The 14607-nt window shown below is 51.2% G+C and overlaps 2 protein-coding genes across 2 annotated transcripts; both read left to right on the top strand.

Moving 5' to 3' along the window:
- Window positions 1-3810: 3810 nt before the first annotated feature.
- Window positions 3811-4286, top strand: PIRT (phosphoinositide interacting regulator of transient receptor potential channels). The gene has a single exon (XM_010223246.2). The coding sequence runs from the start codon at window positions 3829-3831 to the stop codon at window positions 4225-4227; it is 399 nt and encodes a 132-aa protein (XP_010221548.1). The 5' UTR covers window positions 3811-3828; the 3' UTR covers window positions 4228-4286.
- Window positions 4287-9102: 4816 nt separating this feature from the next.
- TMEM238L (transmembrane protein 238 like) lies at window positions 9103-9865 on the top strand. Its single transcript, XM_088535856.1, has 2 exons — window positions 9103-9396; window positions 9822-9865. Exons 1-2 carry the CDS (start codon window positions 9103-9105, stop codon window positions 9834-9836), a joined length of 309 nt encoding a protein of 102 aa, XP_088391982.1. The 3' UTR covers window positions 9837-9865.
- The last annotated feature ends 4742 nt before the right edge of the window (window positions 9866-14607 follow it).

Below are 14607 nucleotides of genomic sequence, written 5' to 3'. Positions count from 1 at the left end.
CTGCCTTGTTCCATAGCACCAGAGCTAACCTGCACCTGAACCCCATGGTGGCACCGGTGCTCATGCAGTTTGCTTGATCACAGCTGATGAGTAAAACCTTCTCCTGGCTCTTGAGCCAGTCTGTCTTCTTTACTCCCAGTCCTAGAACAGAGCACATTCAGGGAGGACAGGGCTCTCTTTGCTTTTAATTCAAAACCTTTTTTTCCGTGATGATTGCTTCCTAGAGGTGATGGGGGACAGCTTTCTTCAGGAAGGTAGTTGACAGCAACCAGAAAATGAAAATATATCCATAGAAATGCTTAGGAGAGCAAAGTTAGCCCCTCCACAGACAGGAAGGCACAGACCCAGGCCTAGGAACAGGGTTTCAGGCTCTCACACCACATGCAGCACAGCTTTTGCAACATCTGGAGGTTGCTTGTGGCTCTCAGGATCCTGGGTATCTATATTCTGGTTTCAGGTTTTAAAGTTTCTAATGTATTTCCAGTCTCTATGGTTGCAGAAAGGTCTGATGCAGGTAAGAACACAGAGACTGTCAGGGAAATTAAATCACCTGGAATGAGATGGTTCATCAAGGCCCTCAGGGATCCATGCAGTGCGTTGGGAGGCCACCTCCTGCCTCTGGTTGTGTGAGTTTGGCAGCACTCAGTTTGAGGGGAGAGTTTCCCCATGGCACGAGCACTCCCCCAGGAGGGCCTGAGTCTGCAGGTCCCCAGGGCAATGCCAGATCTCCCCGCAAGGAACACCCCAAGGTGAACCCTCAAGGTTCACACACCCAGCCCACTATGGCCTAATCCTGCCCTCATCAGCAACCATTTAATCTTCCTAAGAGGTACCCAACAAAGTAGATGATAGAGCAGAATGGGGCATCCTTGGAAATACTTGAATCCACCTAGAGGAGACAGTTCGAGAGAAATGCAAGCAGTAAAACTGCAGCTACACACTTGTTCCCAGCAAAGAGACAAAGTGTTCTTGGGCTCACCTTTCCAGCTGGGCTTTTCAACAGGGCAGTCAGCTGGGAGGAACAGCACTGCTGTGGCTGCCCCAGCATCACCAGCAAGCAGGCTCCAACAGGTCCTGCAGCTTGGAAGACAAATGTCGCCACAGAGAGCGGTAGAAAAGCAAAAGGAGGAGACGTAGCATCACATGAGGCTCCCTTTTATGAAATAAAGCAGAAAATGAGATATTCTGCTATTAGCCCCACTGCCAACAAGTGCTTAGATTTGAGACGCAGAAGCAACATGCTACCAGACATGATATCTGAGATGTGCTATGGAGGCATTTTCAAGCTAACAAATAGTCATCTGCTGAAGCTCTCCGTACAGCAATCATGATTAAAAAATTTGGGAGGAATCTGATAGCATTATCCTGCCAGGTTGTTCAGCTCAAGCATCGTATTGTCAAAAATGAGCACATCTGTGATGAATCAAACATGGAGCCTGGGCAGAACAGGAACAGAAATAATGTTAACCCTCACAAGAGCTGCAGATGCATGCAATGCTGGTAAACACAATCCCAGAAACTTGTAGGGAGTGAAATTCTTCACTAGCTAATGGTGGGGAAAGCTCACTGAGCCTCATGCAGGAGGACAGAGAGCAATACAAAACAGCATAAATTAAAAGGAGTAAATGTGGAAAAAGTGTGATCAGACAAACTGCTCTGCCAGGAAGTGTCACCAACTGGGAATTGTGGTGAGAGGGATGATTATGCCAAAACAAAAGGGGAAAAATCCACTGTAATGTAGATGCAAGCTTGGAAGTTTCTGCATGAGATTAATGATCTGCAAAACCAAGAGGAGGGTCCTCTGCTGAGCACAGAATACCTGAGATGCAGAGGCAGGGCAGTGGCACACAGACAGGCAGGGAGTGGGGTGTCCAAAAGACTGGGCAGGAGAGACTGCATTAGACTGCTGAGATATGAGATCTGGGCATTAGTCCAGGGAAGGAAAGCAAATTTCCAACCACAAAGCCAAATTAAAATTATACAGTGGCCTGATCATAAAACCCTTCAATGAAGAATGCTACAAGGAGAAAGCCAGGAAAGCCCATGATTACCTGGGTGAAATCTCAGGCAGAGCCCTGAGAAAGCTTGGATTTGAGTCAGAACGGGGGGATCACAGCCGAGCACCACTGTGAGCAAAGCAGACAGTATCCAGACCGCATAAGCCAGCCAAGCAAGAAGTGAGCCAGGGTCTGGGCAGCTCAGCATGTTTTTGGAGGTTCCTGGAAAGGTTGTAGCTGGAGGCAGAGTCAACATTCCAGTTCGCTCAGCAGAGGTGTCTTCGCTGAGTGCCCTGGACTAGCAGCTCAACAGGAAGAGAAACAGAGAAACCATAGCTTGCTACTAGGACTAAAGTTGTCTGCCTGACATCCTTATCAAGTGCAGATAGATCAGGACGGTGGCAGAAAGGAGCAAGAAGCAAGTGTCCTCCCTGCTCCCATCTCTCCTAGTTCAAAAGAGAAGAACAAAAGCTGTTGAAGGAAGGGATGCAAATAATGTTTATTGCCCTTCGCATTCCCTTGGCTCTTCTTGTTTGTTTCTTTCTTTCTTTGTTGGCCCAAGTTTGGCAAACCTGAAACATCACAAAATGTGTTGGTGTTGTTAGATCTGCATTTCTGCAACCACAGAGCAGGCGAGTTTGTGGGGTGGGAGGGAGGGAGCTGAAAAATCTGGCTTTACTCAAAACCAAGCACGGACCTGGGCAGGGGTCATAGCCAAGAGCAGGAGGGAGGTGGTGGCTGTTTCCCAGCATCCAGGCAGCCCACGCGGGGTGCGGAGCGCTTGCTCGTCCCCCTTCATGCCCTTGTTTCCTCAGTGGAGCCCTGAGGAAATCGTGGTTTATATAATGCTCGTTCCTTCCCATTTACCGTCATGTAAAGTGATAAAGGCACTTAGCTTCTGAGAAAATGCATTTCCTTCTTGATCTGGTGGAAAAAAAATTATAATGCAGTGCCATGGCCCCTGAGGAAGGCGCATTGCCGCCGCCACAGCAAGGCCAGACCCGTGGGCATCCCGGAGCAGCCTGGCCCAGCTTGGACCAGGAGAAATACCTACTGTGCGACCAGGACTTCTCTGTCTCCATCCTGTATGTTCAGACAGGCAAAGAAAACACCCCATCTGTGTCAGCAGTGGGGTTAAGTCTGTCTCCCCGATTTGAGTAGCTTGGAAAACATAGTCAAAGGGGAGCCAGAATCATCTGAGAGATCAAGGGAGAACCTGAAACAGGAAGCCCCATCCCAACTCCCAGGGCAGCCCCCTTCCCCGTGCTAGGAGGCTCCTAGCTGGATGTGGGAATGAGGAAGACACAGCCCAGGAGGCACCCAGGAGGCCATCGGGAGACCCTCAGGAGGCTCCCAGGAGGCCCCCATGAGGGGCCATGAGGGCCTCAGGAAGTTTCCAGATCTTCCCACTGCGTGACCTGGCATGGGCACAGCCATGTCTCAGTTTCTCTGCCCACAAGGTAGAGATGGAGCTCTTCCCCACAACCTGCTGCACCTCGCTACCCCACCATGGCACTTGTGTGGCAGATGGGAGCTCATGGAAGGTTTCAGCACACAGCCTGACATGGGCCCATGGAGCAGGCAGTGAGGCTCCTACAGGCCCCCTCAGAGCCTGCCTACTGATGGGACCCAACTAAATTTCATTGCTCTGTGCTCCTCTTCTCTCCGAAATTGACCCACAAACCCTTCTCTGTGATCACTGGAAGTGGTCAGAGGGCCTGCACTGACTAGTCAACAAAACAGAGAACTTCTAATCTGTCCATCCAGCACTAGCCCAGCTCTGCTCTTTCTCTTTTGTCCATTGCAGGTCTCCTCTTCAGATCCTGTCACCATGGAAATCCCCCCAAAAAGCCCAGATGGGAGCGAGAAGTCACCTCAGTCTAAGGAACTGCTACCCAGTAACACAGCCAGCACCCTGTGCATCAGCTCTCGGAGCGAGTCCGTCTGGACCAGCGAATCCAGAAGCAAGTGGGACATATACCACAAGCCCATCATCGTCATGTCTGTCGGAGCGGCTGTGTTCCTCTTGGGGGTGGTTATCACCAGCCTGTCTTGCATCCAAATCAGCAACAAAGATGTTTACAAAATGTGTGGCCCAGCTTTGTTGTCCATGGGACTGATGCTCCTTGTCTACGGACTTGTCTGGATCCCCATCATCCGGAAGAAACAGAAGCAGAGGCAGAAGTCACCATTTCTGCAGAGACTCAAGTCTTTCTTCTTTAACCGCTGAGGACAGTGCAGGGCCTTCCCGGGAATGCTCCCCTCTCCTCGATACACCTGTGCTGACTAGTCATTAACACAAAATTAAATAAAGTGCTCTTGTACTCTCCTAGAGGAATCCACCCCAGACAGTCTCTTCCCTATAGGTGAAAGCACTGTGCCAGTACCCAGTGTGAAAGTGAACTTTGGGTTTTACCCCAGAAAGAGTCAAATTTTACATCTGAACCCAGCAAGGAAGGTCCAAGCTCTCTGCATTGCCATCATGTACAGTAACCAGACCTACATCACGCACTGGGAAAAATAAAGCTAAGCTTGCAAGATGTGTCAGCAGAGAAGGTCCCGTTTCTTGGGGAAATAGCTCTCAAAGGGGAACCTATCAGCTACAGAGCATGAATAAATCCTGATTTAAACATTGTTGACTGCACGTAGCAGTTAGGAGCTGGTAAATGGGAGGACAGATGTGGTCTGCCCAGGAAAGAGGACAGCCCAGTTCCAGCCACTTTGTATGAGGAGATGTCAGCAGAACGAGGAATACCCATCACCAGAGTCTAGAAGACTCCGACACAAAGCCCGTGGCTGGTCCTTTGCTGTTGTTGGGCTGTAATGACCCTGGCTGAGACACCCATGGCTGTAAACGGGTGCTCTCAGCAGAGTGTTGGCATGTGTTTATTCCTTTACAAAATTCCTTTACAAGAGTAACAGCCCAGGCAATGTTTTTTTGGAATTCTCTGGGCAGAGAGTGATTAAGAAAGGCTTTTCCTCAAGGCCTGCGGAGGCAAAGTTGTTTTGCAGTGTCTCTCCACATGTGTTGATGTTTTCTGCCAGACCCAGCCACAAACCTGCGCTATCAGGCATTTCACACAGCCAGAACCAGACCACAGGCAAGTGAGACAGGTTCCTTATCTCCAACACACTCCATTTCTGCCTTTTAATAAATGTGTGTCCTGAGGCAACTTACCAAGGAAAGCAACAATGCTTCCCACATGTTTTGCTTTTATTTTGCATTTCCAAGAGATGTGATCTACTTTAAAAAACAAATTTGAAGCACAAGTTCCCAATCTGCTGAACTCACCACAGGACTGGATGGCAAAACTGGGGGATTCATACAAATGGATCTTCAATGTTCCGCTCCTATTCTGGATTCAGGCACTGATAGGAGTCTGATTTTTCAGTAGTGCTGATCCAGTCAGGATCCCACAGCGGCCACTCAGCAAGTTGGTACAGATGTTTACACTCCCATTTGTACCTTCAGGCTCTGCAAGTTCCTTGTGCAAGAGACTGTAATGATCCTTTCAAACTTGCTAAATTCAGGAGCAGAACCTAGCTGGTGCCTACTGACCCATCCCCAAGGAGTACTCCCACCTGCACCCATGGATCAGGCCATGTAAGATATTGGGAGCTTCCTGATCTGATGGGTACCTGGGTATGAAGTCGAAGGAGAACAGGGCAGAGAAACAACAGAGACTCTACAGTATTCTGCACTGAACGAGGGTCCTGATCATCAACACAGTCGTCAGCAAGCTTTGGTAATTCCACATGTGTCAGCTAGCGAGGAAGTGAGACAGAGATGCTGGAGGCTCGAGATAACACCAGGTGACACCGCAACAGTGGAGGATAAGTAGGCCTGCTGCTCCAGGCAGGCAGGAGCACTGGGTCAGTTAAAATGGAGACATTTTGGGGGTAATCAAGGATCACAAAGCTGCCGCTGTTGTGACTGCACTCGGGAACAAGAGCTGATTCCTTGTGTTGAAATATTTAACCTCTTCTTGGCCATCTGCACCTAAACTCACTTAAAATGGAAACCATTGCCACCTAACTGAAATTGCTGCCACATCAACATCTCTGTCTGCTCAAAGAGTCTAATGTTCCCACTGCCCAAAGCCTTCAAGTGCAACCACTTGTGCTACCAAAATCTTACCAAAGTTGGCCTAAGTTCCCTTGCTTATCTCATTGGCCAACTTTCTCTAGCTGCAAAGGGTAGAAGAAGCTCACCCAAAGCTCAAGGCACAGTTGCAGTCAAAAGAGCAGACACGAGATCAGATTTGTGAGGAAGAAATTTCAGATTAACACGAAATAACATGAACTGGGGCTTGGCTGGCTTCAGCATGGAGAACTGCTCACCTGATCACAAACAGAAGTTCCAAAGCTGCAAAGTCTCAAAGAGGCGACTGAAGATGTTCATTGCTGTAGACAACTCTGCTATGGCACAGGACTGCTCAGCCTGGCCTTGCTGTCTGAAGGGATATGATACAAGCCCTCAAAGCACCAAATGGCCCAGAGGGAAGAAGCAGGAGGTCCCGTTCTGCATGTCTCATGACCAAGGACAAGGAAACAGTCAGTGAAATGTTAATGTGGTAAGAAGTCACGGAGACCAAGTGGGACCCAGACTGGTCATTTATATCAAGAACATTAGATTTAATTAAACCAAAAAAAAAATCCCAAGAGACTTTTATCTTCCTGCTCTAGTCTCACATGAGTTTTTCTATACCCTCTTGTGGAGTTACTGCCCCTTTCTCTGGGCTACCAGCTGCCAGAGAGGGCAACCTGTGTTATAGGGTGTTTGGGATGCATCCCGGTGCAGCAACCATGGGATACCAAGCAGGGTGGCTTTGCTTCAGACAGTGAGAGTTCAGAGAAAAAGGTCTTTTGACATGGACTGAAACCTGGTGAAAGGCCAGGATGCAAAGCACAGAGCTAAAATCATTTCCAGCATGGGGAACAGCAAAAGCCAGAGTCCCTGTGCACTGCTCCTTAGACCGGTCCACTCAGCATCTTTTCTCAGAGATCAGCAAACCTCTAGATTCTGCTACCAGGATGGCTGTAGAGGCAGGTGGTGTCAGTGAATTATGTCCTCTAGCATCAATAACATAATAGCAGTGGATGCTGGAGAAGTCCATGGGCAGTGAAGTGCAGGAAGTGTTGGGCTCATATGTTGTCCCCATATAGCGTCTCCTATTCTCACTGCTGGAGACAGTATCATGCTGGTGGGACCTTTGATGTGACTGTAGGCAGCTTGTTGCTTATGGCCATCCACATGCAACAGCCAAACACCGTTTCACTGCTTCCCACTATCCTTCTGGTACATCTTCCATGTAACCCTGCAGCTGGTGTAACAGTTGGGCTCAGGCCTAAGAAATCCATGTTTTATATAAAGATCAGTTAGCTAGCAAATGTGATTATGTCCAGCTCTTACTAAAGCCAGATGAGCTGTGATCTGCCAACTTCCCCTGTTCTATAAAAAGAGCAGGAAATCCATTGCAAAATTCATTATCTCCGCAGAGCAGTTCAAAGAGGAAACGTCTGTTCTGCATCTCAAAGGTCACCCCCCACCACCACCACCACCAGCAAGTCCACAGAGCAGCCTCTGCTCGCGGAGGACCCCCTGCTGCACTGGGGCATGAAATGGCTCCGTGGCTTGGTTTTAATGAAAGTTGTGTCATGCTGTGGAGCAGAGCTGTGGGATGGGACGCGGAGCCAGACGACTTTCTTGGAGACAGTCCCAAAGATATCACATGTCTGTGTCTTGCACCTCTCCCCGAGGATGCATAATTGGGTTTTATCTCACTTTGCATTAGCTGTATTCATCCCCAGTGTAAGCTGCAGATAGCTGTGGATGTTACACGGCTGCTTACGCTAACCCCCTCCTCAGGAGAATTTGGGATTTAAATGATTCAGTTGCAGAAGGAAGCAGGCAGCAGCCGTGGTCCGTAACCACACAGGTATCCCTCCATCTTCCACAGAGCTCCTGGTTCCACAGCACTCCTCCCGGGAAAGCCTGCATTGGGCAGGAGCTGGCACTGCAGCAGCATAAATAGCTGAAGTGATTGAGCTTCTCTCCTCTCCTCCCCTCTCTTGTCCTTTTTTTTAAAAAAAAAATAAAAAAAACGATAAATAGAGATATTTAAAACCTCTGGGCAAAAGGGTAGTTGAAGCCCCTCTCCTCTGTGAGCAGCATGGCCCAGGATAAAAGTCTGGTTTCCTGCACGGTTCCACTGAGCAGCCTGAGCTGGGAGCCAGAGCTCAGGCGCTCTGGAGATGCTAATCTCTCTCCAAATCTCTTTTGTCGAGAAGCCGGGCAGGAAATATCACCAAAACAAACAAACAAGGGAAAAAAAAAAAACCAGAAAGAAAAGAAGGAAAAAAAAAGGCTTTTTCTTGAGGTTTCTGGTGCAGCCTGGTGGTTTTCGTCTGGTCTGAAACACCAGCATGGGCAGGAAGGCGGGATGGGAGAGGGAGCCAGGCAGAGCCCCAGGCCGTTCCTGGGGAGTTCTGCCCAGCTCGGGATGAGCCCTAACTTGGCTGCCCAATGGGCCAGCAATTAAATTGCACTGTTAATTGGGAATGGAGCTGGACCTCCCCGTCCAGGAGACCCACGCGTGAAGGGGAGAAGCCATAAGGGATCTTCCAAAAACCAGGTGGGAAGCGTGGACCTCAACCACCTTCGGACAAGGGTCCACGCACCCCAGGACACCCCATCGAAGCCATTTGCAGCAATCGCCTCCCACCCCTCAAACTTCCCCAGGGCTGTTTTTTTCCTGGGGTTTTCCCTATAGGGGCTAAAATCCTCCCGGGGCCGTGGCAGCTGCAGCAGGGCCGGCCGCGCTGCCCCAGGCCCGAGGCGCGGGGATGGGCGGCTCGGGGCGGGGGGCGTGGCCCGGGGAGGGGTGGGCGGGGCCCTGGAGTGGGCGGTGCTTCTCCACCCGGCACAGGTGAGTGGAGGAGGAGCCGGGGTGGGCGTGTCTGGGGGGGCGGGGTTCGTGCAGGGGGCGGGGCCTGCGGCTGCCCGAGGGCCGGGAGCGGGGCCGTGCGGGCGGCGGCGCCGGGAGCGCCGGGAGCGCCGGGAGCACCGGGAGCACCGGGAGCACCGCGGGCGCCGGGTCGCCGCATGCCCCGGGGCTGCGGGCAGTGCGCGCCGCTGCTGCTGGCCGCGCTGCTGCTGGACGCGGCCGGGCTGGCGCTGGTGCTGGTGGGGGCGGCGGGGCGGCCGGCGCGGGCCGGGCGGCCCTTCGGGGACTGCCTGGTGCTCTCCGGGGCGCTGCTGCTCTTCGTGTCGCTGCTCGGCTGGCTGCTGTGGCACGCGGGCAACGTGCGCGCCGAACCGCCGCCGCCGCCCCCGCTCCGCGGCCCGGCGCCCGCCTCCCTCGAGCTGAGCGTCGCGGAGCCGCCCGCGCACCCACCGGTACCGGCGGCCCCGGCGGGACGGGACGGGGCGGGACGGGGCGCGGAGGGGCAGCCCTTGCGAGGGGGCACTCAAAGGGGCTGCGGGGAGGGAGCTGGGGGCGGGTGCAGGGACCAGCGGTTTGTGGGTTCGTCCGTGTGGGCGCTTTGCTGGCCGGCGTCCCCTCTCCACGCAGAGTTCAAGTGGAGTGCAACGTGGTACCACGTAACCGCCAGCCCCGTGTGTGTGCACAAGCATCGGAACAGGCTGCCTAGGGAAGTGGTGGAGTCACCGTCCCTGGCAGCGTTCAAGAAACGTGTAGATGAGGCACTTAGGGACACGGTTTGACAGGCACGGTGGTGGTGGGCTTGTGCTTGGACTCGATGATCCTGAAGGTCTTTTCCAACCATTATGATTCTAAATCAGGAAGGTTCAATGTCTTCCAGGTGAATGGGAAGTGATGTCTTCGTCATGATGTCTTCCTGATGCCAAATCTCAAGCAGGAAGGAGAGGAGCCCTGGAGAACTGTCGGCTTGAGGAGGTGCCAGCCTGTCCTGCCAGGCCTTGTGCCCCCATCCTTCTCCACCTGACACACATGCTGGGTGCCTGCTCCTCATGTGGAGAGCATGGAGGCGACCGCTGCTCCTGGCTGCTCTCTGGTGCCGCATCTTTGCCAAGAATGTCACCAATAGTTATTTATCTCAATTTTTATAACTGTTTTTTATAACCATTTTATGCATGGCCATCCATGTGGGGTCTTTATTTTCAGCACTTCTCTCTCTCATCCCTGAGTTGGGACTCAAAAAGGCTCACTCAGTTTTAAAGCAGAATATGTAAGGGTGCTCATCAACTTGGCTGATTTAACTGTCAGTCTGCAAGAATGCACATGTGACGAAGGATCAGAATTGTTGGCGTGGGGAGATTTAATATTAAGCTGTTTTCTCAAGAAAATGTGTTATACTCTCTAGAGAGACACTTACTCGCTGTGAGCCTGCATTGTGTGTGGGCAGAGGGTACGGGAAGGACAAGGTGTGTTTGCAGAGCTCTGAGGTCCCCAGGTGGGTGCAGGCAGTAAGGGCAGCACCGCGGGCTGCCCCTGGACAAGGTGCAACACAGGGAGAGAGGGAAATGTGACCTTAGATCTTCCTTGCTTTGTGTGCCGAGAGCTAGGGGATTTAAGGGACAATATTTGGGAACCAGGATGGGCACGACATCACATCTGTTTATGTGTATGCCCGTGGGGTGGTTGGTGTTTTGGGGATAAGCTCTCCAGGACAAGCATGCGAGGGGAGGAGATCTTCAGGGCTGGGACCCCTTGGTGTGAGGCCAAGGTTAGGAGAGACCAGCAGTCCCAGGCTGCTGTAGGCCCTGCACACTGGGCTCGCTGCTTCTTACTACCTGCTCCTGCCTCTTCCCACAGCAGATCTGCACCGCAGAAGGGCTTTGGGATCAAAGGACTGGGAACTGCACTGAGTTTTGCGCAGCGCTTGAATTTGGGATGCGCTGACTCTGCTTTCTTTGCTCTCCGGAATACAACCAACTGCCGATCTTTGAGTTCTTTGCCCTGGAAGTGGCACGCCGATATCATCAGCCCCGTATTCATTAGCAGCACTGTCCTCCGTGCACAGAGTCAGTTTGCCAGTCCCTTGGCGCTGGGGAAGGAGGCAGCTGCCCGAGGCAAGCGGGACTGTGCAGGGCCGATTACATCAGCTGGATGCAGGAGCAGTTAGTTAATAGGCTGTCCCGGGGGCATTGCTCTGGTGAATGCTCATTAGCCCTTCCGGACGAGTCCGAGCCAGCTCTCCCCTGCTCAGCCTGTCGCAAGGGTTTTATGGTGGTGCCGCCAGCACCGGGGCGGCTGCCTGCAGCCCGGCCCCTGCGGCGTGGTGGCCCTTCTCCCACTGCTCCGCTTTGCAAATGAGCTTGCAAAGAAACGTTCGAGGCGCTCTTTTTGCCATTGCACCTCCAGGAGAAGTCTTGGGGTTTTTCTATAAATTGCTGTGAGCTTTCATGTGGCCAAGGAAGATGCTTGGGGTTGGGAGGAGAGTGCTTGGAGAGCATCGTAGGTCTTGGAGCTGTGAGTGCCGCGGGTTAGAGCCAGCTCCAGGCTGCCCTCACCCCTCACAAAGCTGCTGGCCTTTGGAGAATCAACCTCTGTGTGCCACAGGAAGGGGGCTAAGTTTCCCCTTCCCTGCCAGAACCAGGATTATCTTCTACCCCTTACGTTTATGGCAGCTCAAACCACCATCGTCATCAGCCTTAAGATACCCTCATGCCACAGCTTGGTGGTCGCAGAGTCCAGTGCATGAACCATCCCTGGGCTGCTCGGTTAAATAGCATGGATTGCACCGTCCACCTGTTTTCTCTTCACCCTCAGGCAGATGTTTCCTGAAAATTCAGCCTGTTCTATCAGGGGCTGCCCAGGTTTCACTGTTGAATGGCATGAACTTTCTTGAAAGCTCCTTCTCGGGTTCATCTCTCAACATTGCAGCTAAATAAATATTGACTAACTTCTACTAGCCAAAGATTTTGTCGGACTATTCCCATTTGCCGGCTCAAATGCTTGCTGTGCCCGACTAATATATAACTTGGGGAAGCAACATTCATTGCTCCCTTTGAAGAACTGGTTCTCTCTTGTCACATACTTCTGCAAACCTGTTCTGGACCAGCTCTGGGGACAAACGTTTTCCCCTAACATCATCTGTCCAGCCATGGCAGAACTGGGCTGGAAAAAGGCAGAAAAGATAGATAGGCATATTTTTGCTCTTTTTTTTTTTTTAAGAATTTCTTTGTAGAAAAAAGCAACTGGTTATGCTTTTTTGAACCCTTAACTGCAGGTGAAAACTTCTGAAAACCTTTGGATTCCTTTCCAGCTGGGGGAGCAATTTTATTTAGTGTGTCATATTTCCCTTAGCGCTATCACGCTCAAATCACTGTTCCTGCCCACTGCTTGGCATAGCTCAACATCACTGAAAGGCACCCAGATGAAAACTCTTCCTCCTACAGGGCAAATGAAAGCTGTTTTTTTTTATATATACTCCTGACATGCAATGTAGGACACTCCCCTTGCAAATACTTGATTCAAAAAAGCAGAAAATCGTGGAGAGGAGTGTTGGCAGAGGGAAGCTGGTATTTTGAGGTCCTTTTCTTGTGCATCGGTGGCCTTCACCACTCCCTGCATCTTCTCGCATTGAGACAAATGCAAACAGAAACCTTGGCTGACTGGAAGGGAACAGCCTGGGGTAGACCCTGCTTCATCCTCTCTGTGCCTGGCAAAAATAAAGCCTCCCTAAAAGTTAAAAACAACCCAGAAGCAGCAGTTTTACAGATTAACAGAAGCCTTGGTGGTAAATACTGCCAAGCCATCCCACTGCACCATGTCTCCTTCAGAGGGACCGTGAATTGCCACAACTATTCCCACCATTAGAAGTGAGGCCATCAGTTCCCTCTGTTTCTGGGCAGCGACAGCCTCCAAGAGATTTCACAACCATTTTTTTTTTATGGATGGTCTGCTCCACGCATAGAATGCAGGCACAAAAAGACCTCTTAGTCTGGCCTGCTGAGATCATGGTGGCACCCGGCCCTTCACAGTGGGAGCCTGGGCAGGCATGGATGGAGCAGAACACCTTCCATCAGGCCCATCCTCATTCAAGGTGTTTGCTCTTGGACGGTGCTTCTGGTTTGAGGCTGCATCTGCAGTGGGGCTTCCTGGGCTGATGTTCTCACTGCCACATGAGGCCAAAGTTGTCAGGAACAGAGAGCAGGAGAAAGCCAGCGTGGAAAGGAGAAAAAATTCTGTGGCTATCTTCTGGGCTTTCCCGCTACAGTAGCAATGAGCTTTTTAATCAATATAAGAACTCTCCTATCTTTGGTGAAGAACAAAGACAGACTTGGTAAAGCAAAAAAAAACTGTGGAAATTAGGATTTGGAGGAGCAACATCATCTGCTAGAGCATTGTTCTGCTGGAGAAGAGTTCCAGAAGAGCACAGGGAAGGGCCTGCTGGTCCCCACAGCATCACCCAAGCAGAAGGAGCTGCAGGGGAATGGTGCGTACACCTAAACACAGATATTTCCCTGGAAGAGCAGACACGGGCTTCAGCAGGGCAGTCAGATCCTTCTGCTAGCAATAGATACACCTCAGGAGTCATGTTAGAATTGGATTATTGATGTTAGGCAATGGATTATTGATGGGACAGGTTTTTGTTTGTTTGTTTGTTTGTTTTAATGAGATGAGCTAGATCAGAATGAATCTGGGGAGAGCAATCTTTGGAAATGGGAACTTGCTAAGTTCTTAGGTTCGTTTGTTCAAATTTTCCCATTAGATGGACTTGACGATCTTGCAGGTCTTTTCCAACCATAATGAATCTATGATTCCATGATATTGAATTGCAATATCTGGAGAACTCCTGCTCTCTCCCGGGTGCTGTTGGTAGCAGAGGCACCGGGAGCGTGAGCAATCACCTGGGCAAACAGAGAGAGTCAATAAGAACAACCCAGATCCCGCACGGTCGCCTAGCACCCGAACCCCAGCCTACGTGGTGCGCGTCAGCCAGCAAGAGGGACCCCGGCACCGCGGTGCACGCGCTCGGCTCTGCAATACGGTCGCCTGACATCCCCACACCAACCAATGTGCTGCTCCTGACCTTGGATGGGGACTGATTTCCAGCAAAGTAATGGGAAGCAGGGAAAAAATAAATAGACCTTGTATGCCTGAGGCAACAACTTGACATGCTACATGCAGCCCGGTGTTAAAGGCTGATTACATTGAAATTAAGTGCAAAAGTACCATACTTGAGTACTCTCCTCAATATTTTTCTTTTCTTAGCCTTGGGTTAATCCAGAAAGTGCTTGATTTATTTGTCAGTAGCCCAGTGGAGCGGTTGACATGGACCCTGGCCAGTTACTGCAGTCTGACCATAGAGCACGTGTGGAAAAGCGGAAAGAGGTGAAGATCAGACTCTGCTTTACACATACTGCATGGAGGGGCTTGTTGTAACATGGAAATATTGCGTCCACTTGAGAGCTTCTGTCAATGGCTCAGTCTGGCCTCCTAAACTTAAAGGGAGGTGAAAATGTCCCAGTGTTGTGTGACCAGCACTGCACAATCAGCACAGCAAGGGCATGTTCCTCCCCGTCAGCGTTCAGGTGAGGCTTAGGGAGCCAATTACTTAATTTAATGAGCAGCCCTGCTGTGCTTAGAGCTTGATAGTCACAGTAGCAGGAAGTCCCAGT

This window comes from Tinamus guttatus, unplaced genomic scaffold (genome assembly GCF_059628265.1).
Source record: "Tinamus guttatus ecotype Peru unplaced genomic scaffold, ASM5962826v1 Tinamus_guttatus_pri_ptg000649l, whole genome shotgun sequence".
NCBI lineage: Eukaryota > Metazoa > Chordata > Aves > Tinamiformes > Tinamidae > Tinamus > Tinamus guttatus.
Note: the sequence above shows the minus strand (reverse complement) of the source record. Positions and strands in the feature narration are given on the sequence as shown.